A 27034-nucleotide genomic window follows, 5' to 3' on the forward strand; every position below is an offset into this window, starting at 1 on the left:
AGTGTGGCAACAAGGAGCCCTAGCAAAACTGGAGTCAACGGGAATCGGGTAGAAAACTCCCCACTGGTTGGAGTTATACCTAGCACAAAGGAAGATGGTTGTGGCTGTTGGAGGTCAATCATCTCAGTTTCAGGACATCGCTGCCGGAGTTCCTCAGGGTAGTGTCCTAGACCCAACCATCTTCAGCTGCTTCATCAATGACCTTCCGTCTATCATAAGTGGGGATGTTCACGGATTATAGCACAATTTTCAGCACCATTTGCGACTCCCCATACGCTGAAGCAGTCCGTGTCCATATGCAGCAAGACTTGGACAATACTCAAGGTTGGACAGATAAGTGGCAAGTAACGTTCATGCCACAAAGGTGCCAGGCAATGACCATCTCCAACAAGAGAGAATCCAACCATCTCCCCTTGACATTCAATGGCATTACCATTGCTGAATCCTCCGCAGGCCCCACCATCAACTTCCTGGGGGTTACCATTGACCCGAAACTGAACTGGACCAGCCGTATAAATGGTATGGCTACAAGTGCAGATCAGAGGCTGGGAATTCTGTGGAGAGTAACTCACCTCCTGACACCCCAAAGCCTGTACACCAACTACAAGGCACAAGTCAGGAATGTGAAGGAGGAATACTCCCCACTTGTCTAGACGAGCGCAGCTCCAACAGCACTCAAGAAGCTCAACACAATCCAAGACATAGCAACATGCTTGATTGGCACTCCATCCACCAACCTAAACATTCACTTCCTCCATCACCGATGCACAGTAGCAGCAGTGTGTACCATCTACAAGATGCACTGCAGAAACTCACCAAGGATCCTTCGACAGCACCTTCTGAAACCATGACCTCTAACACCTGGAAGGGCAAGGGTAGCAGTGCATGGGAACACCACCACCTGCAGGTTCCCCTCCAAGCCACTCACCGTCCTGACTTGGAAATATATCGTCGTTGCTTCACTGTCGCTTGGTCAAAATCCTGGAACTCCCTTCCTAACAGCACTATGGGTGTACCTACACCACACGGACTGCAGCGGTTCAAGAAGGTTGCTCACCACTTCCTCAAGGGCAATTAGAGATGGGCAATAAATGCTGGCCTAGCCAGTGACACCCACACCCTATGAATGAATAAGTTTATATATAAAAAAAAAGATCCTGTCACTATCACAGTGCCAATTGTGGGAACTTGCTGTGTACAAATCGGCTGCTACATTTCCTACATTACAGCTGTGACTGCACATCATTAGGTGTAAAGCGCTTGGGCCATCCTCAGGTTGTGAAAGGGACCATATAAGTGCAAATCAATCTCTTTAATTTTTTTGTAATTTTGTGTAACTGAATAGAGTAATGTCATTTTTCAAAAAATATTTCTTTTACTCTTCCATGTATCCAATTTTGCCAATTTTCCTTTCTCTTCTCAGCTGTCTGAAATAGTTCGGGAGTTCAAATCAACGAACCGCTTGCTACTGACAGGGACACCATTGCAGAATAACCTCCATGAACTGTGGGCTTTGCTCAACTTCCTGTTGCCTGATGTGTTCAATTCTGCTGATGTAAGTTGAGATCATTTTGGGCGAGAATGTCCAGTGTTGATAGTTACAGTCACGTTTCTGCCCTGAGCAGCCTGTCACTGTTCCTAAAAACAAAAAACTACTGCGGATGCTGGAAATCTAAAACAAAAACAAAAACAGAATTACCTGGAAAAACTCAGCAGGTCCGGCAGCATCGGTGGAGAAGAAAAGAGTTGATGTTTCGAGTCCAATGACCCGTTCTGTTGAAGGGTCATTGGACTCGAAACGTCAACTCTTTTCTTCTCCACCGATGCTGCCAGACCTGCTGAGTTTTTCCAGGTAATTCTGTTTTTGTTTTTGTCACTGTTCCATATGATTCTACCTCACCTTTTCCTCATGTCCCTCAATCCCTTCTCTTTTCAGAACTGTGTCCATTTGTTTCAAATCCATTTACCCTGCCTGGTTCTGAGGTATTCCCTGCTAACTTATTCCCTAACTCTTACTACATTTTGGACATAGGTATTCCGTTGGCTTACCTTCCCCTTTAATGATGATGATTTGCTTGGATTAGTTCCGTCATCTCATGATGTGATTATAATGTGTTTTATTTCCTATGTATAAAGTTCCTTAAAATCTAAGAAAAGGAAGCGAGTTTTCTAAAAAATATGTTTATATTAAAAGTTTATTTCTGTGGATTTGCATAAGTAAGGTTTACAGTCAATTTTGGTCTATGGAGCAAACCAGCTGTGTGGCAGGGACTTGGAAATATATCACCGTTCCTTCATTGTTGCTGGGTCAAAACCCTGGAACTCCCTTCCTAACAGCACTGTGGGTGTACCTACACCATATGGACTGCAGCAGTTCAAGAAGGCAGCTCACCACCTTCTCAAGGGCAACTAGGGATGGGCAATAAATGCTGGCCCAGCCAGCGAAGCCCACATCCCATGAATGAATTTTTTAAAATGGTAGCGACAGTTCCCTCCATTAATCCTGCTTCTGCTCCCTTTTTGCCTTTTTTCTCAGGGTTCTTCTTTCACCTCTACACCTCCAGTGCTCCTGTTTTTTTCCTATTTCATCCCCTTGATCCTACCCTGCGTGCTCGAATTTGAGTTTCTGAGGCCTGCTTGCCTCCAGTGCATTGGCTCCACTCTGCATTTTACTCTAGCTCTGCGTACTCCTGTGTGGCCCAGCTTTGGGTTCACTCCCGATCCTGCTCTCAATCACGTGCCCTTTTCACCTAACAGCCAAACAGCCACCACCAAGGTGTTAAATAAAAGAACATATTTTTTTAAGTTTGAAGTGCAGGAATGCCCCTTCTAGCTCCAGAACAACCCTGACAGCCACTACCAGCTGCCAATCAGCCCCTCCTTCTGAATTTCCCCACCTTTCTTTGTCTACAACCAGCCCTTCTCCCCCTCCCTTGGCTTGCTTTGTCCAAAATCAGACCCCCCCTTCCCCCACCACCTCCTGTCCTCCCATCTCATTGGAAAAAGCATATATGATGGAGTGGGCATAGTGAGCCATTGTTCCATAGAGACCATGGAGATATTCTATGTTTTATCATTTTCTCCACAGAGTTAGCTGATCTTTATTGACAAAATTGGCATTAGGATCTCCAGACACTTAACTGGACCAGCCATGTAAATATTGTAGCTACAGGAGCAGGTCAGAGGCTGGGAATTCTGCAGTGACTGACTCACCTTCTGACTCCCCAAAGCCTGTTCGCCATCTACATGGCACAAGAATGCTCCCCAAAGCCTGGATGAATGCAGCTCGAACAACATTCATGAAGCTCATGAACCAAGCGACCTGTTGCTTGGCATCCCATCCTCTTAAATATTCACTCCCTTCACTACCTGCGTGTCGTGGCAGCTGTACATACCATCTACAAGATGCACCGCAGCAACTCGCCAAGACTTCTTCAACAGCAGCTCCCAAACCCATGGCCTCTACCACCTAGAAGGGTAAGGGCAGCAGGCACATAGGAATACGTTCTCAAGGGCAATTAGGGATGGGCAATAAATGCTGGCCTAGCCAGCGACGCCCACATCCAATGAATGAATTTAAAAAAAATTACCAACCGCAAGTTCCCCTCCAAGTCACGCCCCCACCCCATCCTGATTTTGAAATATATTGCCGATCCTGGTCACTGGGTTGAAATCCTGGAACTCATGACCAAATAGCACCATGGATGTATCTACAACACACTGACTGTAACAATCCAAGATGGTGTCTCACCAGCACCACCACCAAGAGCATTTAGTGATGGGCAATAAACATTGGCCTCCTGATCGCTTTTCCAACACACGCTATGGGATCTGCACGTGTGATTCCCGAGTGAACGCAGGTCCAGGCTCGACTGTTCTGTCCCACCTCCCACACCATCTACACTTAGCCAGAGTTAAAATGCCCAAATCATAGCCCATTAATCGAGGTTCATAGATGAAGAAGAATGATTACTTCAACAATGAACTAGAGTCCAGTTGTCACTTGGAACTGTTTCAATACGTGATTTGCTTCTGACAAGAGAGGAGAGGATAAAGAGAAAAAATGGAGGAAAGGAAGTAAAAAAAAAAGTGATTATTATGATGAATGATTTCAAAGCAAAATCAAATTATCGTACAAAAAGCCAGCAGTTAAATTAATTGTTCACATTCCTGTGCAGAGACTGACTTTTTCCTCTATCTCTACAGGATTTTGACTCTTGGTTCGACACAAACAATTGCCTGGGGGATCAGCAGCTAGTGGAGCGTTTACATGCAGTAAGTTTATCATCCCTCCTGGTTATGGCTTTCTATCTGAATTTTATATCATGAGACTATGAGGCAAAGAATACCACTTCATTTCTTGAAAAAAAAAATCACATTTAAAAGTTTAAATTCAGCATTATTGAAGAAACTTAGAGATTACTGAATGGAGAGGGGTTACAAGTAGGCCAGCTCGCTTACTGTCATTCCTGCTTTACGACATTTAAAACTAATTCTGGAACTCCAACAACACTGACTTTCTGATTAGACAAGCAAAAAAATCTTTGCTCCCACAGACAGTGTTTTGATTGTTTTCTCTAGGAGCTCGATTGCTTCCACTTTCAGAAGAGCAACTGTCACGGTTTGCTGCATCCTTGCCACTCTACAGGAAATAGCCTACTTCTCTCATGGTGTGTACGATCTGTAAATTCTGCTTTTCGTCTTTCTCCCTTTTCTAACACCGCTGTTTCTCGTTTCAAACATTTAAGGTGCTCCGACCATTCTTACTTCGGCGAATAAAAGCAGAGGTAGAGAAAAGTTTGCCTCCTAAAAAAGAAACCAAGATTTACGTCGGTCTCAGTAAAATGCAAAGGGAATGGTAAGTGAACAACTGCTGTTGAACCTTGCTAGCATTCAGGGCGCTGTTTTGAAGAGTCGGAAGCTTCCAACGACTTTGCTGTGTGGATATATTTGTAAATCGTGGCACCCAATCAGTCTAAGCTCTCCTTGAAATGACTTAGCGCTGGGACTTACAAATGCAAGTTCTGGTGTGTTTGCCTCTGACAAACACATCTCAGCAGAAGGTCACTGGTAACCCCGCCCCCCACCCCCTCCCCCCAACCACCATTAATACTTAAATTAAAACAGAACGTGCTGGAAGAACTCAGCAGGCCTGACAGCATCTGTGGAGAGAGAAACAGAGTTAACATTCTGAGTCCAATGATCACTTCTCCAGAGAATTAATACTTAATTGTTCCCTCATTATCCGGCTAAGATGCGGTTTGCAAAAAGGTAAATGACAAGTGCTCAGAATGTAACTGCATTAAAGTCCTTTATCGCAGCATATTGATGGGCTAGTTACTTGTCGTTGCTGAAATTGCAGCAGATTCACCATAGTTAGTGATACAATATGGAAGGAAGAAAATTGCATAAGGGAGAAGGAAGATTTAGTTTGAAATGCAGAAGTTATTGCCCTGTCAGACTGGCTCAGTTTGTAGCACTGTAACCTCTGGGTGAAATTTGGCCCCACTTCAGAACTTGACATGGTGTGCGGGCGAACATTGTAGTACTGGGGATATCAGAGGTGCTACCCTTTGGGGATGTTAAGAGCGAACTTTGTCTATTTGTTCAACTGGATGTTAAAAAGCTGCCATGAGAAGAGAATAGGATTGTAAAGACAAGTCATGTATGAGCCAATTCTTTGCTCTATATTTCACATTCTTAGATTAGCTTTTTAAAATTGTTGTTCGAATTCAGGCTTTGTGGCTTCAATGCACTTTTAACTAATTTTAATACGGTAGTTTGTTTCACTCCTGAATTTACTGAATCTTGGCGGGTATGGTTCTAAGCAAGCTGACAGCCCTTCATTGCTTTGCCCAAGTGGGCTACTGCACAGTAGCTTAAGGATTCAATTTATATATGCACTTCTTAATGTTTTCAGGTACACAAAAATCCTGATGAAGGATATTGACATTCTAAACTCTGCTGGAAAGATGGACAAGATGCGCTTGTTGAATATCTTAATGCAGCTGCGAAAGTGCTGTAACCACCCATATCTCTTTGATGGTGCTGAACCTGGTCCTCCTTACACGACTGACACTCACCTGGTTTACAATTGTGGCAAGATGGTAGTTCTGGATAAACTGCTGCCTAAATTGAGAGAACAAAGTAGGTGTTCAGAGACAGCTGGTGCTAAGTTTTACTAGGAAATTTTACTTTGCTGGGTATTCTAATTCCTGCCTTAGAAGACCGACGACCACTGTGTGTCACTCTCTCCCTTTTATATCTGTAAGCTCGCTTGGCCTATTGAGCTTTAATATATATAATGTGGAGACACAATAAGTAAAATCTCTAGGCCAAATCTCTGGGCTTAATTTGACTAACCCAAATGCAGATTTGTTTAAATCCCCATTTTAGCAGGCCACGTTGTCATTGGCTCCTTGTAGGTCCAGTAATTTGCACTTAAAGAAGCATAACTGACGCCAGAAGAACTGCACAGCTATAAGCAGCTGCACTCTAAGCTTGAATTATGTTTGATTGTAATTCAATATTGCATGAGTTTGCTTTCCTCTTTGCTGGCACAGAAGAAATTAGGAATGGAGCATTTCTAAACAAAAAATGTGATCTGGCAAATGACAGGCTGAAGCAGACCTTCCAAAACTTGTATGTCATATTTGACTCTAATATTAACTTCCAGTCACTTATCCACTCCATTACCAAGACAGCAAAATTCCACCCCCATAACCCCACCCAACTCCGCTCCTGCCTCAGCTCATCTGCTGCTGAAACACTCACCCATGTCAATATTACCTCTAGACTTGACTGTGCCAATACTCTCTTAGCCAGCTTCCCATTTTCCACTCAACTGGAGCTCATGCAAAATGCTATTTTAGGTCTAGCATTGTGTAATGGTTCTTGGTTGATTATTAATCTTATAGTAAAGCATCCTCTTGGGAAGAGTGGTCATAATATGATGGAATTTTGTTTTTAAGTTTGAGAGTGATGTGGTTAAGTCTTAAACTATAGATACTCATCTGGTTTACAGGGTCTTAAACAAGGGTCTTAAATTCAAAGTAAATAACAGAAGTATGAGGGGGCAACTTGCTGAGGTAGATTGGGGAATTAGAGTGAAAGATATGATGGTAGATGAGCAATGACAAACATTTGAAGAAATAATTAATATTTCCTGACAAATATATATTCCTTTAAGGAATAAAAATTCCACTGGAAAAATGGCACAGCCGTGAGTAATTAGGGAATTTAAGAGTAGTATTAGATTAAAAGAAGTAACTCTCAATATTGCAAAAAAAAGAATAGTAAGCCTGTAATTTGAGAGGGTTTTAAAAAAAACTTTACATCCATAATGGAGCCTCTTTGTACACAATCATGCTACTTGTTTTAAATATAACTACTCTCTGTAACTGTTATTACCATTTGGGGATTGAGATATGGACTCTGCCATTTTAGGCTCGCAAAGTTGCTGCTACCAAACTACTTGAATTTGGGAGATGTTCTTTCATGCTTTTTTACTAATAACTGTTTGTCCTGAAGGTTCCAGAGTCCTCATTTTCAGCCAGATGACCCGTTTGATGGATATTCTTGAAGATTACTGTATGTGGCGTGGTTATGACTATTGTCGTCTTGATGGACAAACTCCCCATGAAGAAAGAGAGGTCTGTGATGATGCTCATGTTCTCTCAAGTAATATTTAGTTTCCCAGCTTCCAATGACGGGGTGAAGGTAGTGGCATTGTCCAGAATATCACTGAGTCATATAGCAGAAAATCCCAGGTTTGAGCCTCATTTTGTGATTTTCTGTTGCCCTCCCTGTTAGGCATTGTGCCTGTGTAAAATTGGTTTGATTGAGGTTGTGATGAATAACCTGGCCCAATCCAGTCGCCATCTGATGTCCACGTCTGGGCCTGTTCCTTCCAGTTTAGGAGCTTGGAGACCAGTTTAATAACGCCAGCTGCTGAGCTGCCTGAGGTGTGTCAACTTTTCAGAGGCCTGGGATAACACTTTTTGGCCTTTGAGTCAATGTTGCTCCACGTCATGCCTCTAAGCGTAATTAAGCCATTAGAATCTTTGAATTATAAAGCAGTAAGTTTTAACACCAAAATAGGTGTGGGTTAGGGTCGGGTGAGATATAAACGTTTTTAAAATTTCAAACCCGACTCCACCCACTGCCGCCCACTTCTGGGTTTAATGGAGGCAGAACCAGGAAGGGCAGCCAACCCGCTCCTTGGAGGCAGCTTGGCCATTTGAATATTATAATGAGGCTAGGAGCCTCACATTAACTTGTCTTAGAGATTTAATGCTGGGTGCCCCAGGCCTTGGGAAACCAAGCAGCTAAGGGGAGGTGAGGATTGCTTTGGGGGGAAAAGGCAAGTGCCTTTACAGCACTCCTTGTGGGGCAGGAGTGTTTCTTTCCAGCCCACCAGGCTAACCTGAAATCTAAAATCAGACCCCACCTCATGATCCTACTAGCATTGTAATAGGTTCCTTACCTGCAGCTGTGGCCTCCTCTAGAGTTTTCCCTGCCAGACAATGAGCCAACTGGTTACGTACCAGCTTATGTTTTTATCCACGTGGCTGCTTATTGGAGTTGCTGAATTGAGATTGGGTGACTTTTCTACTTTGAGGGCTGCTAACCATTTAAGTACATCCTCTTTATTTATTTTTTTTCTATCCAACATCGCTACTGCCTTCTCCTTTACTTCTGTATTGCCAATGTAGGCCAGGATGGTGGGGTTTCCCATCCCGCCATTCAAAGAGTCAGCCCCACCGACACTGCCTGTCCCGTAGCCAATTCATGCTCGAATTGGCTGCAAGCAGGTTGGGGCAGGTGTGAACTCTGCAGGAAGATCAATCGTCCTATTTCACACTCCCCCAACCCCACCCACCCCACCGCCCCTCCGAAAAAACCCAGTGGCAGGGGAACTTGAAATTCAGGTCATGCTCTTCTCTAGTGAAGACTCATTTTAGTACCTCAGTCATGTCCTCTGCCTCCACTAATTTTTGGTCCCTAATTGGCTCCATCCTTCCGTTGACTACCTTTTTGCTCTTTACGTGTATATAAAGTATTTTTGGGTTCCCCTTAATGTTAGCCACCAATCTATTCTCATACTCTCTCTTTACCCCTTGTATTCCATTTTTTAGGATCCTCTCTGTACTTTCTATATTCAGATTGGTTATCATCTGAGTAAAGAGCTTTATAATCATCAGAAGCTGCCTTTTACTATCTCATTTTGACCCCCACATATTTAGCCCTCATTTAGTCTAACTTTGGATGCACTTCCTTTCCCCCTCATTGGAATGTGTCTACTTTGTGCTAGAACCATCTCCTATTTGGAGACCTCTCATTGTTCATTTAATGTTTTGATTACCCAGTTTTGATTCCAATCCAGATATATTTTTATGAATTATTGTACCTTGTTCTTTTCGATAACCATTCTAAACCTGATAATATTATGATCACTGTTTCACCCATTAGGAGAAACTCATCCTTATCATGGATTTTCCACTGACTCACTCCCACTACTCCGTTTAATCATTTGTTAATTATTTTTACTTCAGCCCCAGTAGATAAGGATATTTTGTTAGCGACCATCAATTATGCTTTGCAATTTAAAAAATTGAACCCTTCAGAAATGAAAAGAAAAATCAAATGATGAAAATCTGGAATAAAACCAGGGGCTGAATTTTTCTGTTGGCGAGCTGGGAGCGGGGCCCGCTCGCCGGCGCGAAAATGATGCAGGATGGCGTCGGGCAGAATCCCTGACGTCATCCCGCCCCATTTAAATATTCAGGAAGGCGGGGGCAGAGCGCGATCAGCTGTCCGCCCGCCGACCTGTCAATGGCCAATTGTTAATGATTTTTTAATTTTTCTATTTTAAAACTTTCAAATCCTTTCACCGTTCTCCCTGAGGCAGCACTTAGCCTCAGAGAGATGTGCGCTCTTTCGCACGCATGCGCAAAAGTGCACACTCTGGCATCTGGAGAATCCCCCCCCCCCAGCCCACACAGGAAGCGCTGGCCTTAATTGGCCCGCCCACGTAAAATGGGGGCGGGACCCATTTCGGCGGCGGTGATCGGCTGCCCACCTGCTGCCAAGTCGATCGGGCCCGCCCCCCTGTCCGCCAAGGGCAAAATCCTGCCCCAGAAATTTGTGGAAGTACACAACAGTCCAATCAGCATCTGAGAAAGAAATGACCAGTTAACATTTTTGGGTAGGAATTCTTCCACGTTGTATTCATGAACCTCTTGTTTTTGAGCATTTTCTGTTGTACTTTTTTCAGTGCTAAATATTTTAAGAGCTTAAGAAACTCAGAATTTTGCTACATATTTTTTAGACAGAAATGTCACTTCAAACTTCATTATTATGTCAGAAAAATACAATTCTGAAAATACATAATAGGTCTATTAGCATCTGAGAGAGAAAAAAAAACAAATGAATGTTTTGGTGTGTGTCATGTTGTTTGGAAAGAGCTGAACTCACTGGGCCCTGCCGTTGTATTTATTGATATATGTTTTTATCTTTGTTTTAAACAGCGGGCAATAGATTCCTTCAATGCTTTCAACAGTTCGAAGTTCATATTCATGCTGAGTACCAGAGCTGGAGGCCTTGGTATCAACCTAGCAACAGCAGACGTAGTTATTTTGTATGATTCAGATTGGAATCCACAGGTGGACTTGCAAGCTATGGTAGGTAGTGGTGCATCTTCCTTAAAAGTTGGGGCTGTCATTGTAATACATCTCGGCTCAGGTAGCATATTCACCTTCGAGTCAGAAGTTTTTGGATTCAAGCCCCAACTCCAGGACTTGAACAGGTAACCTAGACTGCCACTTTAGTACTGAGTGTGTTGGAGGTGCTTTCTTTCAGCTAAGATGTTAAAATCAGGCCTCATCTATATTCATAGACGGACATTAATGATGCCACGGCTCTATTCAAAGAAGAGCAGGGGAGGTCTTGCCAATATTTGTCCCTCAGCTAACATCACTAAAACATATTATCTGAGCATTCAACTCATTGCCGTTTCTGGCATTCTGCTGCGTACAACAATGACTACTTTTCAAAGTTCTTAATTGGACGTAAGGCACTTTGGGGTGTCCTGACATCATGAAAAACTCGATATAAATGCAAATTCTTTTTTCTGCTGATGTTAGACTGCTGAATTACTTGATGTCTAGGCATTTGCAATCTTTGCATTTTGAAGTAGCTCATTATACATAAAGTGCAATGCAACGTTTTTGAATAGTATGTTTAGATACCATTATAGATGCCTTTATTTCTTTCTCCATCGCTAACACGCTTGCCATCTCCTTTTGCTCCCTCCTTTTCTCTACGTTTTGTTTTTCTGTGTTTCTCTTCTTCTCCTTTCTTTCTCCGAAAAGAACTTTATTTCAACTAAAAGCAGGCCTGTCAGCATCCAAATGGACAGGTAATTGATTAAAATTTCTATAGGGAACACTGGGTCAGAAATGTTACTGAAAGTGTAACTTTTTTCTAAAATATATTTTCAGTGTAATAGCTGACAGAGATTCTGCAAAGTTTCCTGAACTGTCAACAGCTATTTCTTTTCCCAGCCTTTATTTCACACAGGGGGCTGGTCCTTCATATAGTGAGTTATATGATGAATTGGGCAAATTAGTCATTTTTGGGCTCTCTTATCCAAGTTGTAAATGTGGAAAATTTAGGGTCATAAATGAAATTTGATGACCTACAATTCATAAAATCAAAGGAGTTGGATATTTACATAAGAGATTTGAGAATTACATAAGCATAGCTCCATTATTTATGTGTAGTTACACTATTTCTGCTGTTTGTTTAAATTGTTTCCTTCCTCTTTTCCTTTCCTCTTCTTTCCTCCTTCCCTGAAGGTGCTAATGGTTTACGTGAAATATGGTGCCTCAGATATTAGCCCTCTATGGCACTCTCTGTAGCCGTGTGTGTAGTTGGTGTTGAGAGAAAGCCGTGCTGTGTAGGATACCACAGCTGAACCTGACCCTGACCTCACTTGACACTCATAGGCATACTACCTGATGACGAGTCATTGCATCGCAATAAAGTGCAGAAACCCTGGCTGACCTTTGCTCAGGTAGCCTAAGAGTGTTGAGTGCTGACTACTATTTGCAGTATGTCCAGTACTACTCAGGCTAATAGCACTAATTGGGAGTTGAATCTTGAACCTGATCTTTATAGCTGCAACTGGTTTTGTTTTCATTGACCTGGCTGCTTATTGGGGTCGCTGAAGAAGTTGGTTTTAAAATGTTCTGCTGTAACTTTTATGTATACTTCTTTAAGAGAGGTTATAAAGACTTTGTATACATTTTGAAGTTTTTATCAATCCATCTTCTTCTTGAGTTCTCTGCCCAAAGGCAAGTCCAATCCATAGTGCCACAATCTTCACCACAGGCAGGGCAAGGAGGCAGGTCCCAAATCCACACTAGCCAGAACAGGGATCGAACCCTGTGGTCTTGGCACCAATCTGATGCACACTGGCCGTCCAGCCAACTGAGCCAACCAGCACCCCGAAGACTCCCAAGGTGCTGTGGCAACGTACACTTTTACATGCATTTTGTTGCCTGGAGCTTTGAACAGCTCCATTTTCTTTCCATCACGTGGCTGACCAGGAATCTGTCCCGCTCTCACCACCTGCCATTGACATATGTTGGAAGGACTTACAAGTTGATACTCAACGAGTTTGGCCACGTTATGAACGCACCGTCCTTGAACCCAGCGCTTTTGGCTCAGAGGCAGGAGCACTACCACTGCGCCACAAAACCTCCTTTTACCAATACATACAGCATTCAAAAAATCACTGTGATGTTTCTTTATAAATAGGACCGTGCACATCGTATTGGCCAGAAGAAAACAGTTCGTGTGTTTCGGCTCCTCACCGACAACACAGTGGAAGAGCGGATTGTCGAAAGGGCTGAGATGAAGCTGCGACTTGATTCTATTGTTATTCAGCAAGGTATGAATGCAACTTTGACCAGGAAGGTTTCATTAGTCCCACCAACATGTTAGATTTGCTATGTTCCCAAGTGTGGCACAACATAACTTTCTTGTGCACTTAGAAATATTGAGCCAGATTTTCAACATCGAGACGGGAAGGTCGAGTCTGAAAACTTCCTGCCTCAACAGGCCTGTGTCCTTTTAATAAGGCTCCTGACCACCATATTTTCATTTCAGGGAGGCAGGGATGGGATGAAGTTACGCCTGCATCCTCCAGAGGTAGGCCTGAGTTGGCAATACAGGCGACAGATGACAAGGCTAGCAGGCTAGAACTACTATCTTTATTGGGACTTCGGTCCAGTTTTAATGATGAATGTCAGGCCCACATCCCTCACCCTCTTCACACTGGCACCCATCCTATATGCCCTCCATGCTCCCCTCATATACCCTCTGATACCCCCACACTCCATCCATGCCCCATTATACCCCCATGCTCCCTATGTGTCCTCCATAGCCACTCACCCAATATCCACTATGAGCAGACTCCAAAGACCATGTCTTATAAATGGAGGCGAAAAAAAGTAAACTTCTGACAATCTAATTTCAAGCACACTTAACACTGAAAAAAACTCTCATCCTTAAAATCCATTCAAAAAACTTAAATTCCTTCAATTGGCCAATCTGTTGTAAAAACATACATCTATTTCACCAACCACTTCAAAGACAAATAATCCTTTAATAGCCTCTTAAAACTGTCAGTCAAAATGTGATCTCAGCCCCATGGTGAGATAAGTGGCCCTAGAGCTTTTGAAACTCCATCAAGCGTTCATAATGGGCTCAGCTGACAAAACCCTGAGAAATGTAAACAATGGAGTCTATTGAAACTGAGAAACCAGATTGTTTTTTTCTCTAAGTTACACCAGATGTCCTGTCAATCAAAGCAGTTAAGGTGCAGGTGTTTTTTCTTCATTAAAAATTGCAGAAGACCTTTTTCAATTTAAAAGCGCTCTAAGCATTTAAATAACTTCATATTATTCCTTCAGTTTTGAATGCAAGAGAGCATTTTTCCCTATGGAGAAAGCACTCTAATGCATCTCAACACTTACACAATGTTGGTCAATGTAATAGTCATCTTACCTTTGCATGACAGAGTCCTATAATCAGTCACTGCAATAAAAACACATCTAACTTACAATACAGCATCTATTGAAATTATAAGAACAATTTTTTTCTTATTTTTCAAAGCATGTCAGTGAAAGAATTCCAGCAGCAGGTAGCTTGTTTTTTTGTTTCCCCACTTGGGACTGGCTTTCCTTCTTGTTTCATGCCTCTTTGAGAGACCATGAACCACTTCTACTTACTGAAGGGGCCCAACTCCACTAAAATTGCAGGGGAGTGGGGGGTGTGGGTTTGAGCTACCCACCGCCACAATAGAGCCAGCAAGGGCAGGAGTTCTCTGTGCGGGCTCACTGCCTGTGTCCTTATACCATGGCAGCAAAAATTGCTGCAAATGGGGGTGGGAACCCCGGAATCAGGTCCCATCTACCATCTTTAAAGGGCTCTTGAGACATCTCGACTCAATGAAAAACCAGGCCGTTATTTAGCTTCTCTGGGTCAGTGAATTTATCCAGTAACGACTTATCCAGTATAAAACAGTAGCCCAGATGTTATCTCCAACACGGCATGAACATCCCTATTATAAAATAGCGGTTCATTGAACTCACATTGAGAAATACCAAGAGAGACCCACTTGTACCAATCATCATAGTAGTTTGTCACTGCAAAACCTAAGTCTTACATGCAGTTTTGGTACACGTTGTCAGATTTGGTCTCTCCCATAGCTAGTTGCATCAGGAAATTAACGGGGTCATGATACAAATAAATCTGACTCGACTCCACCAGTGCTAATGAAAAATAGAGAACAAATTGCACACGTATGCAAGAGAAAATTGGTGCTAGGCCTTCGTTCAGTTTGATTTATTATAGATATTTACTTCACAAAGTTTTACTTTACAAAAGAGGAGTTGTAGTTGAAATGGCCCAACTTGCAAAATTTTTGGAACATTTAGAAACCACTTCTTAAGGCATGATTCACGGTGACTTGTTCTGTTGGAAAATGTGAGAGCCGTTTTTTACATGTGAAGAACCCACAATACCCAGTAGATTGATGAGTTGCTCATCATTCTTTTGGTGGCATTAGTTGATGGGAAATTGTTGGTCAGGACACCAGCAGAACTCCTTGCCATTCTTTGATTCTGAAATTCTTTTAGCTGTTCCAGTCTAATTTAAGCCCTAGAGGAGGGATTGAACACACAGCCTCCTGTTTCCTGGTTGAAAGTGCTGCCAACTGGACCAAGCTGGCACAAATTTTAATGATGTGAAAATCCTCTGACCTCCCTCTTATTTCATTATGTTTATATTACTGTAACTGTCATTAAATAAGTACAGTAACAATGCCTGGATTTTGAACTTCAAAGCTTTGTGTGGATAGAACATCGTGGCCTTAAGTATGGCTACTGTAGAGGATTGAAATTACTAGCAAGATTGGTGCTGGGGAGCATGGATGCGAGTTACAGAGAAAAGGGAATTCTTAAGCTTAATGTTCTTGTTTCAAATCCTAACATTAAATCTATGAATACTGTATACAATTATGAAAGAATGGCTCATGTCCAAATAGTACTTTTTTTTCCCCCCAAACTTTTTCTTTTTGCTCACCGAGACATGTTGCATGACCTGGGGAAATTGTTTTTCATTTGAACACCTAGTTTTGGCATCAAGCAATCCCAATTAAAATATAGTGTAGTGAGTTATAAACTTTCTGTTCTGCAGTGTGCCTTATTCCCAACCATAAAAGAGCATTCTTGTTACATCCTCCCATACCAGCTATTCATGTCCACTGAGTGGAATTGCAAACTGCTGCTCAATTGGGGGTAGTAAGCACTTAACTAGAAATGGGAATGCTATTCCCCGAACCATATTTGAACCCAGGTCCACACAATTCTCCATTCCATTCCCTGTACACAATATAATTAGTGGTCTGAGTACAGTTGTGTACTCGTACAGGGCTGCAGGGAATAGAATTCATTTATTAAGGTCACAAGCTCATTGCTTCACCTAATATGACATCCACCGTAATTCCATTACTTTTGACAGATCTGATATAATCTTACCTGTGACATTTGGCACCATAGCACCAGTTTTCACAGCCACCAGAGTCAATTTTATTAGACGTCTGTCTTTATTATAGTTGATCCTGACTACACTTAACAGTGCCACATCATGTGACAGTAGATTGACAGCTAAAGTAAAAGTGAATTCAAAGGCTTTCTGTAGGTATGTGAAGAGTAAAAGGGTTGTCAGGAGCGGTGGGGCTGATTTGGGACCCAAATGGAAATCTATTAGTGGAGGCAGAAGAATGGCTGAGGCATTAACTAAGTATTTTGCACCAGTGTTTACCAAGGAAAAGGACTTTGCCAAAGCTACTGTAAACAACGAGTTTTCTGGGATACTGGATGAGATAAAAATAAAGAGGAGGCACCAGAAAGGCTGGCAGTACTTTAAAATGGATAATTCACTCAGTCCGGATGGAATGCATCCTAGTTTGCTGAGGAAATTAAGAGTAAAAATTGAGGAAATGTCACCAGAATCTTCCAATCCCTCTTAGTTACAGGGTGCCAGAGAACTAGAAGATTGCAAACGTTATACCTTTGTTGAAAAAAAGGGAGGCGGATAACCCTAGCATTTACAGGCCAGTCAATTTAAAGTCAGTTATAGGGAATTGTTTAAAAACAATGGGTGGAATTTTCTGTGTCCACTGGCGTTGGGCGTGCTCAGCGGCGTGGGCGGACAATATGGCGAGAAGGCTAGAAATCGGTTCCATAACGTCGTGAAACCAGTTTGCGATCGTGCGCTCAGCCCGTCGATGGCGGGCCGCGTTTCCCAGCCATTGGACATCAGGAACCTCATTGTAACAAATCTGCATATCATTATAAGGCCAGCCTGCCGGAATCATGTTCCCCCACCCCTTGCTGGATCATCTGCCCACGTCAGCATGATTGCATGCCGGTGCAGAACACGTCTTGACAAGTGTGGCGTGCAGAAGCTGGGACTTACCACCAGGGCCTTGCTCACATCGCGAGCACCTGAGGGGCAGAAGATGCTGGAGCCCGACAGCAACGGCACACTGGAGGAATGTCCATAGCATGCTGGGTGGATACTCATGGTCATGGCTCAGCTGCAAAGCAGCCCACAGAAGTTGGAAGGTCACTGTTGAGGGTCTGCTCACAATGGCTGAAGGTGGAGAGGAAGATCCAGATGTATATGGGAGAGGAAGACGTACCGAGGGAGATGGGAGAGGAAGGCCTAGGATCGACTGGGAGAGAAAGAGGTGTCAGGAGGGGATGAGGTTGAAAGGGGTTAGTGGTGTTATCTCTTGAGGTCTGAGATCCCTGTGGATGTATGGTGGGCTTGTGAGTATGTGAGTTGAGAGTGATGAGAAGAGTGAGTTACTCTGGCGGAACAGATGAGACCGCTCATCCTCTTGTGGCAGTGGGTGGCTGTCCTCTTTTGCAGGGCATTGGCGCTGACCACTGCTGCCACCACCTCCCCTGCTGTATTGGTGTTGCAGCTGCCCCTCCTGTGGGCACAGCAGGGGTAGAGGACATCACGGCGGACTCACTACATTCAAAAGGTGCTTGATGGACGTGTCAATTAAGCAGGGGGCTGCAGTCTTTTTGCCTTTCGGGGCCATCCTGTCTTCTGTGCAGCAGTCGGGCTGGAAGCACCGAGAGGTGTGCTCGCGGCTGCACTTTAAATATGGTGCCCGGCGTGATGAAGCGGCGAGATGATGGTGTAGCATGCGAATGAGGGCCCGATTGCCATGGAAACGGTGTGTTTCCCAGGAATGTATAATTAATGTGGCAGGTTTAGGATGAAACGGCGTGAGAGGCCACCATTGCGGCCGGAGGGTAAAACGATGTTGTATCTGCCCACTACCGCACTTAGTGCAAATCTGGGACAATTCCGCCCAATGGGCCGAATCAGTCGGATTGCCACTCCACTCTTTTTCACTTACCTTAGTCTGGAGCTGCAGATTTCTCGCCTAGACCTCTGACTCGGCCCTGCTGAGAAATGTGCAACGTAGCTGCTCCTGGAGGCCTTCAGTGCAATTGCAGGATTGTCAGGGGGAGTACCTTGTTATGGCACTAGCTGCCATAAACTGGCAAGTTTAAATGTCCCAGGCACTTGACAGGAAAGAAGGTAAGTGGGTAGGATGGGTTGGGTGACTGGGTGGGAGTCAGAGTAGTCAGGGTTGGGATTAGTTGGGGGCAGGGGTGTCAGGAGGGTAGCTGGGAGGGTGGGTCGTGTAGTCAGGCGCTCAGGAGGTAGTCGGGTGGTGGTTGGGGTGGTCGGGGTCATGGGGGTATGGGGGATAGTCGGGTGGTGAGGTGTAGTCGGGGTGGGGAGGTAGTCATGGGGTCCATTGAGGGATTGGGGGCTCATAAGTATAGTTACCCAGGAGTTAGAACTGGTTTAATCTTTTTAACTTCTGGATAACTATTCTGCTAAGTGGGTCCAAACCATCTGAAGTCTCCGACTTTAAATTGGAGTTTCGGCAGATTCCAGATGCAGGGTAGTTGTCCAACGGAACTTGAAACTTCCCAGGCAATTCCTGTGCAGTCCTTGCCTGGGGACCTCCGAAGGGAGTCCCCCCCACACATCTTAGGGGGTACAACCCTCCAGAGAACAGCAGATCTGGGCCAATAATTGAGGAGCAAATTAACATTCACTTGATCAGGTATGGATTAATCAAGGACGGCCAGCACAAATTTCTTAAGAGCAAATTGTGTTTGACTAACTCGATTGAGTTTTAACAGAGAGGGTGAATAGAGGTAGTGCAGTTGATGTGTATTGTCACTGGACTAGTATTCCAGAGACCCAGGGCAATGCTCTGGGGACCTGGGTTCGAATCCCGCCACGGGAGATGGTGAAATTTGAATCAATAAATATCTGGAATTAAAAGCCTAATGATAATCACGAAACCATTGTCAATTGTCATAAAAAACCATCTGGTTCACTAATACCCTTTAGGGAAGGTAATCTGCTGTCCTTACCTGCTCTGGCCTACATGTGACTCCAGACCCACAGCAATGTGGTTGACTCTTAAACAAAATGCCCTCTGAATGAGGGTCAATAACCAGAGGACAAAGATTTGATAGTAGCCCTCCAAATGGAATTTGATAAATACTTTAAGGAGAAAAAAAATGGCTGAGATATGGAGAAAGAGTCGAAGAGTGGGACTAACTAGATTGCTCTTTGAAAAAGCTGGCGCAGACTCGACAGGCTGCATGACCTCCTACACTGATTCTATGTACAATACCAACACTTTATACAACCTACAAGCTAGCTTCATGATGATCTAGAGAAGAATGACACTATGCTTGGTTATGATACCAAGCCATGCTACAGCTGTATTGAGTTCTTTGCTCTCAGCCATGGTAGCCATTGGGATGACACAATTGGTCTTTCTCATTTTCCCCCAGACAGAACCTAAGCTAGACTAGGGGAAACATTCAGAATTCTCACCCTGAATGCTATCCAGTAAGTCCTGCTTGAAACTGTGTTCCATCATATGAGAACTGGATCAGCCCTCTTGGTGATGTAGGAGATGAAGTCTGGAGATACTTGCACATGGAGAATGGCTTTTTGGGTGAGATAATGGAGAGCTACTGCTGCATCCTCATTGCAATCAGGGAAGATAAATTTTCCAATGGGAGGAGGAAGGGAGAACAAAATGAACTCGCACTCGGTTTCTCTGGACTGCATTATGTGTCTAGTGAGTTAGCAAAGATGTTCACATAGTTGTCATTATCATCATGAATTGGCTTGTACCAGGAATACAGAAGTTACTAGTAATATCCTTTTCGTTTTGCTTTTATTCTTGATTTATTTCAGTTGCTACTTATTTAATGTAGTAATAAATCGGACAACTGGTAGAGTTCTTTTCAAAGTCATCAAGTCTGTTTCAAAGCACTTCTTGACATTTGGCATTTCTTTATTTTTTTTAGGCAGGCTGATTGACCAACAGACCAATAAACTAGGCAAGGATGAAATGCTACAAATGATTCGCCATGGTGCAACGCACGTCTTTGCCACCAAAGACAGTGAGTTAACAGATGAAGACATTGACACTATATTGGAGAGAGGAGAAAAGAAGGTGTGAATACCAAATTGTTTCTTGAGTTGATGTTTTCCTGCTCTTTAAGTTCTACCAGTTAGCTACAGTAATAAACTTGTTCTATGTACTTTTTTTGCTATGTGAATGTTGTGGTCATAATGATGAGAAATATTAGTGCTTGGTCCATTACGGGCACTGCTGACAGCTGAGTATTAAACAGTGTTGACATATTATCTGCCTGTGGATGGAAGGATTCCATCTGAACCTGATGCTCTGTCATCATCCACACACGCTTTCCAGCAAGGGTTGCTGGCTGGTGATTAGGGGCAGGAACCCTGGTTGAGCTTTTTCCCCTGACGACCGAAGGAGTTTTGGGGCAGCATTTTCAGATTGGCGTGCGGGTGCGTGCCCGACATGCTGGAGCGTAAAATAGCGCATGATGACATAGGGCGATCATCGCGCCGTCATCCTGCACTTGCACGATATTTCAGTTGGCGGGCTTGCACAAAAGTCGGAAGTGCGCTCACCGACAAGAGGCCAATTAAGCCCATTAAAGTTGTAATTGTCCCCGTTTTTTCATGGTCCACCCAACCTCATGGTTGGCGGACCGGAGAATTGGCCAGGCAGCCTTTGCATTTTTCATGAAACCTGATCCAAGGGTGGGATGAGGTTTCCGTTATTAAATAAAAAACTAAATAGAAATCTATGGACAGAATTTTTATAATGTATATGTTCAAGTGACTGTTTGTGATGCTTGGACATTTTTGTTCTGATTTTAAAATCTTTATTTAATACTTTTGAAGTGTTCAGCTCCCTGAGGCAGCTCTCTCAGTGCCCGCTCTCCTCCCGCCCCCACCCTGTCAGTGCTGAGCATTTCAGTGCGCGCTTCACACTGGTTAGCCCGTGTATTGGCCAGCCAGAATGAAATCGCGGTCGGTGGTCCTTTCCTCAGCCGCTCCCAGACCCGCTGCTCACGCCCGCCTGCTGACCTGAAAATTCAGCCGCTGAAGTTAATAGTAGTGCCCTGCTGCCGCCCCAGTTAACACAGGCCAGGGATTAAGCTTGAGCTTTTCTTGGTCTGCATGACTAAATCGTTCACTGCTTAATTATTCAGACCATCAAGGGAGCCACATTTTGTTTTTAGGCATTATAAATTTCTTTTGCCTCTTGACTTGATTGTTAACGCAATGCACTACATATAGGCCCAGATCCTCTTTTTTTTTGAGGGGGGGGGTTCATACCCCAGAGGTACCCCAGAAGTTGCGCTGGGGGGGACCCCCTTGAAGTCCCCATGCAAAAAATGCATGGGATTTACCCGGAAAGTTTAAACTTTCGATGGGCAATTACCCTGCACTGGGAACCATCCGAAATTCCAACTTAAATCGGAGACTTTGGATGGTTCCAACTCTTCTAGCAAAATAGTTACATGGGAAAAGTTAGAAGAATTAAAACCACTTCTAACTCCTGGGTAAGTGTACTACTGATCCCCCCACCGATCCCACACTGTCCTCCCCCCACCCCAACTAACTCCCCTGACCACTGACTGCACCCGTCCCATTGACTATCCTCCTGAACCCTCCAACTATACTCCCACCCCCGATTGCCCTCCCGACTACCCCACCCAACACCCTGATTACCCCCACTCCCCCACACAGATGTCTTTCCTCCCAACTCCCCCCTGACTACCCAACCCCACTCCCCCTGATCATCTGAACCCCCCACTGGCCACCTGACCACTAACCCCCTCGACCAGTGACACCCCCACCCCACCCTGGCCCCCCAACCCAACTACTCTAACCCCTCACCCACTTCCTTTACACGCTTACCTTTTTCCTATCTTCTCAAATTGTCTGGGACCTTGAAACTGGGTGGGGGAATTGGGTGGGTAGTCAGGGGTGTGGAGTTGGGAGGAAAGACAACAGTGTGGGGGAGTGGGGGTAATCAGGGTGTTGGGTGGGTAGTTGGGAGGGTGGTGCAGCTCCTGCTCTGGGTAAGTGAAAAGGAGCAGCGGCAATCTGACTGTGATTCCCTCTCCATGGAAGTTCTGGACCATACTGATTAAATCTCTGAAGTGCTCTTTTTTTAAAATTTAGTTTTGTTTTTGTCTTTTCAATGTCATTATATTTCATTTCTTGGAACCCTTCCCTATTGATAGTATTAGAGTGCAGCTTGAAAATATGTTAGTGAATAAAATTGTTTTCTCTGTTACAGACAGCTGAACTGAAAGAACGTCTGCAAAACCTTGGTGAGAGTTCCCTGCGATCGTTTACAATGGAAACAGAAAGTTTATATAGTTTTGAAGGTGAAGATTACAGAGGTAAACAGAAGGTATGGTATGGCTGTGTTATTTGCTTTGCGTTTAATGCTCAATTGCAATAGTGCACTTTTTTTTTATTCTGATAGTATTATTGATTATCTTTTAAATCTGTGACTTTTTAAAATAAGTTTTAATTCCTTGATGTTGTCAGTGCTGTAGAATAAAACTTTCCATTTCAGGCAAATAGTGTTGGCATCAAACAGTCCTGGTATAGCATGTTTAGATGAATAATTAAAGTCCTCCTGACTTACCAATGCAGAAGATTTCTTTCTATTTTTCGCACTAAGTATTTTGTAACCTCTCTAAGGATGCAGTTATACTGCCATTTTCGCAAAGTGATGTCAGATATGCATAAATACAAAAGTGACATTGTGATTTAAGATGGTTGAACTCACTAACACAGTGATGTGTTGAGACTTGCTCCAAATAGCTATCTTATATCTGTTCTAGTTACCACAATATACTTCCTTCAACGGACAGATTGTTAACTTATTAATGAGCTAGGGGTATGTGGGCACAAGCTCACTAGCAACAGGATTGACAGTACCTGAAATAATTTGATGTGAATTATAGCATGTTTCAGCACAGAACAGGGTCATTTGACTCATTGTGCCTGTGTCGGCTCTATGGTAGAGCTATCGATTATTCCCAATCCCCTACTTTTCCTCATAGCCCTGTAAATCTTTTCCTTAAATCTCATATCAGGCAGAGGAGAAGCCGAACTGGATTTTGGCTGCCCAACCCTTAAATGAATGTTGGGGGACGGGAGGTGGAGCCAGGGAGACCAGGTGATTTCTTCACCTACCCAATCAAGTGCCAGTGACCCCAGAACGGGATGGCGTTACTGCAAACTCCCTCTCTTTAGACCTCATATCTGTATCAAGAGCCATTTTGCTCCTGTTGGACCCTGTTTTAATAAACTTTTAAACAGAATCTTTGGGAGCTTCTGGCCTCGTTAAATCTAGTTCCTGCTCCTTCTCACATTGCCGTGAAAACCCTCATGTAGCATGCAGTGCTACATATATATACCTACCCAGCAACTTTAGGCATTCAGTGTATGGAAGGGATCTCAATGGGATGATGTCCTTCCTATTTAACCAGTCTGGCCCAACAAGATGGCTTAGGATCATGGCAGGATTGGGAAAATTGATGGAAGATCCTTTCCAAAGCAGTGGAAGAAGTAACAGGTGAAAGCAGCTGCAGTTTGTCATGTGGAGCATGTAGGGAGAGCGTCTAGGCAGAGGATGATGTGAAGGAACATCTGCAAGATTTCCCCTCCAGTGTTGCAGCTCACCACGGCCTTGATTCTTCCCCCTATCTGTGATGGCCAATGCATTTTCTTCCATGGGAGAGAGGGTGTGCCGGCAGGCTCAGTCATTTCCAGTGGCAGCAGGTTGTGCATTACCTTCTTTTGTGAGAAATAAGTGTGTGTGAGGGATGGTCTTAAGGGCCTCCCAAAACAGGCATGCAGTCAATCAATTGCATGGGTGGTGCAATTTTTAAATCATTTTAATGAGGTCCCAACATGGGTTTAATGTGCTTCTTGGAACCATGTGAACAGGGTCGCGGAGAGCATATCCCAGCCTCTGTACACCTGTGTCCCAGTGTGATCGAGGCCCGTGTATTCACAAATACAACCAACATCTAGTGGAGCAACAATGCACATGACTCGTCAGTTTATTCCTTGTCTTTTTTCCTATATATTTTCCTCAGCAGCATTATTTTCAAGGGTTATTTTGAAGTAGTGCTGAGAAGACTATATTAATAATTTTTACCTAAGTACATTCACATGTCATGTGAACATTGACCACTTGACAACTGGTGGAGTTATATCTTGTTGCAAGGTATGTTAGATCATTTTGTTTATTTGCTTAAATACTGGCTTTGAAAAATCTCTGGCTAAACTGAGGTTTAGTTATAATGTCTATAACCATCCATTGCCCAAAATAGCCTCCCATTACTTAATAGATTCTCCCAAAATTGTGGAAAATTACAGATACACCTTTCCTGAAGCCTGTCAAATCCAACTGTTCAGATCATTTATGTTCTAAAGTTATAGCAAAAAATAAACTATAATACAGTACAATTAAAGGTCAGAGCTCCACAGAAATAGAATCTGCCAAATTCACCCTGTGTTATTTGTAGTGAATTATGGTTGAGAAAATGTAGTTTATCTGGATTAGCTACTTGCACTGTAAAAGTGTTGTACCTTGCATTTTAATTTGTTGCACTCACCAAGTTCGATTTCATTAATGGAATGCTACAAAAATTGTTGAGTTGAAAAAACTTGGCTTCATGATATAGGTTTTAGATCTGAAGTATAAATGTGAAAATAAGCCTTAAACGTCTTGAGCATAACACATGCCTGTTGGTGTCACACTTTGGCCAAAAGTTAAATCACTATTGGCTCCAGTAACCACTCATCTGTAAAGTTGTTAAACAAATCTGATTGACTTGACATTGAATAAATCAAAATAATTTACTTTCAGCTGGTATATGACTGTAGTGGCGATGAATGAGAAACCAACACAGAGCCGAGGAATCTAATTGCTCACTTGGAGAGTGACTGCCCTTGACATCAAGGCAGCATTTGACCAATGGTGGCATCAAGGAGCCCTAGCAAAACTAGAGTCAAAGGGAATTAGGGTGGAAATTCTCCGTTGGTTGGAGTCATACCTAGTACAAAGGAAGATGGTTGTGGTTGTTGGAGGTCAGTAATCTCAGCTCCAGGACATCACTGCATGAGTTCCTCAGGGTAGTGTCCTCGGCCCAACCATCTTCAGCTGCTTCATCAATGACCTTCCTTCCATCATAAGGTCAGAAGTGGAGATGTTTGCTGATGATTGCACAATGTTCAGCACCATTCGCGACTCCTAAGACACTGAAGCAATCCATGTCCATATGCAGTAAGACCTGGACAACATCCAGGCTTGGGCTGACAAGTGGCAAATAACATTTGCGCCAGATAAGTGTCAGGCAATGAGTTTCTCCAGCAAGAGAGAATCTAACCATCGCCCCTCGACATTCAAGGGCATTACCATCGCTCAATCCCCCACTGTCAACATACTGGGGGTTACCATTGACTAGAAACTCAACTGGACTAACCATATAAATACTGTGGCTACAAGAGCAGGTCAGAGGCTAGGAATCCTGCGGTTAGTAACTCACCTCCTGACTCCCCACCATCTACAAGGCACAAGTCAGGTGTGTGATGCAGCTCCAACAATATTCAAGGAGCTTCACGACATCCAGGACAAAGCAGCCTGCTTGATTGGCACCTTTTCCACAAACATTCACTCCCTCCACCACTGACGAACAGTGGCAGCAAGGTGTACCATCTACAAGGTGCACTGCAGGAATTCACCAATGCTCCTTAGGCAGCACCTTCAAAACCCACAACCGCTATTATCTAGAAGGACAAGGGCAGCAGACGGATGGCAACAGCACCACCTGGAAGTTCCCCTCCAAGTCGCTCACCATCCTGATTTGGAAATATATCGCTGTTCCTTCACTGTCACTGGATCAAAATCCTGGAACTCCCTGACGGCACTGTTGGTATACCTACAGCACAGGGACTGCAGCGGTTCAAGAAGGCAGCTGACCACCACCTTCTCAAGCACAACTAGGGATGGGCACTAAATGCTGGCCTAGCCACAAAGCCCACATCCCATGAATGAATAAAAAAAAACACAAATAAGCAAGTACTATAAAACTAACCAGTTGCTCAATTTTCCCAGTCAGTGCTAACAATTACATTACATATATATATTTTAAAAATCAATAAATTTAAACAATAATGTTGACACTTTTTTTCTGTCCTAACAGCACAGGGTGCACCCCAACATTCTGAGCTCCATGTGTAATTTGCCTCCACATACTTCATTATTTCTGTTCAGCTAATGTGTGTTCCTGTTTCCATTATAAATTTAAAAGCTGGGCATGCTTAGGTATAGCAAGGATTCAGGAAGGCAACTAGAATGTTGGCCTTTATTGTAAGAGGGATGGCGTATAAAAATAGAGAAGTCTTGTTACACCTGTACAAGGCAATGGTGAGACCGCACCTGGAGTACTGTGTACAGTTTTGTTCTCTTTACTTGGAGAGAGATATGGTTGCATTGGAAGCAGTTCAGAGCAGTTCTGAAGGCTGATTCCTGGGATGAAGGTGTTGTCTTATGAGGAACGGTTGAGCAGATTGGGCCTATACTCATGGGAGTTTTAAAGAATGAGAGGCGATCTTATTGAAACATAAAAAATTCTAATGAGACTCAACAAGATAGTTGCTGGGAGGATGTTTCCTCTCTTGGGGGAATCTAGAACTACGGAGCACAGTTTAAAAACAAGGGGTCTCCTATTTAAGATGGAGATGAGAAGGAATTTCTTCTGGTTGGGGTCGTTAGCCCTTGGAACTCTCGTCCCCAGAGAGCAGTGGAGACTGGGTCGTTGAATATATTCGAGACTGAGTTAGAAAGTTTTTTTGATGGACAAGGGGCTTAAAGGTTATGGGGGACAGACAGGAAAATGGAGTTCAGGCCACAATCAGATCATCAATGATCTTATCCAATGGCAGAGCAGGCTTAGTGTGCCAAATGGCTCTTATTTCCTAT

The 27034-nt window shown here is 43.6% G+C and overlaps 1 protein-coding gene across 2 annotated transcripts in view; it reads left to right on the forward strand.

Annotated features, from left to right (window-relative positions):
• Positions 1-27034, forward strand: part of smarca1 (SNF2 related chromatin remodeling ATPase 1) — a 102669-nt gene that overhangs the window by 54468 nt on the left and 21167 nt on the right. For both annotated transcript variants that reach the window (XM_078547450.1, XM_078547449.1), the window contains exons 9-17: positions 1424-1555; positions 4207-4275; positions 4749-4858; positions 5921-6147; positions 7531-7652; positions 10530-10682; positions 12823-12955; positions 20004-20152; positions 22325-22441. In XM_078547450.1, coding sequence (XP_078403576.1) covers positions 1424-1555; positions 4207-4275; positions 4749-4858; positions 5921-6147; positions 7531-7652; positions 10530-10682; positions 12823-12955; positions 20004-20152; positions 22325-22441 — 1212 coding nt within the window. The remainder of the gene's footprint in view (positions 1-1423; positions 1556-4206; positions 4276-4748; positions 4859-5920; positions 6148-7530; positions 7653-10529; positions 10683-12822; positions 12956-20003; positions 20153-22324; positions 22442-27034) is intronic.

The sequence above is a fragment of the Cetorhinus maximus genome, chromosome 8 (assembly GCF_964194155.1).
Source record: "Cetorhinus maximus chromosome 8, sCetMax3.hap1.1, whole genome shotgun sequence".
Classification (NCBI taxonomy): Eukaryota; Metazoa; Chordata; class Chondrichthyes; order Lamniformes; family Cetorhinidae; genus Cetorhinus; species Cetorhinus maximus.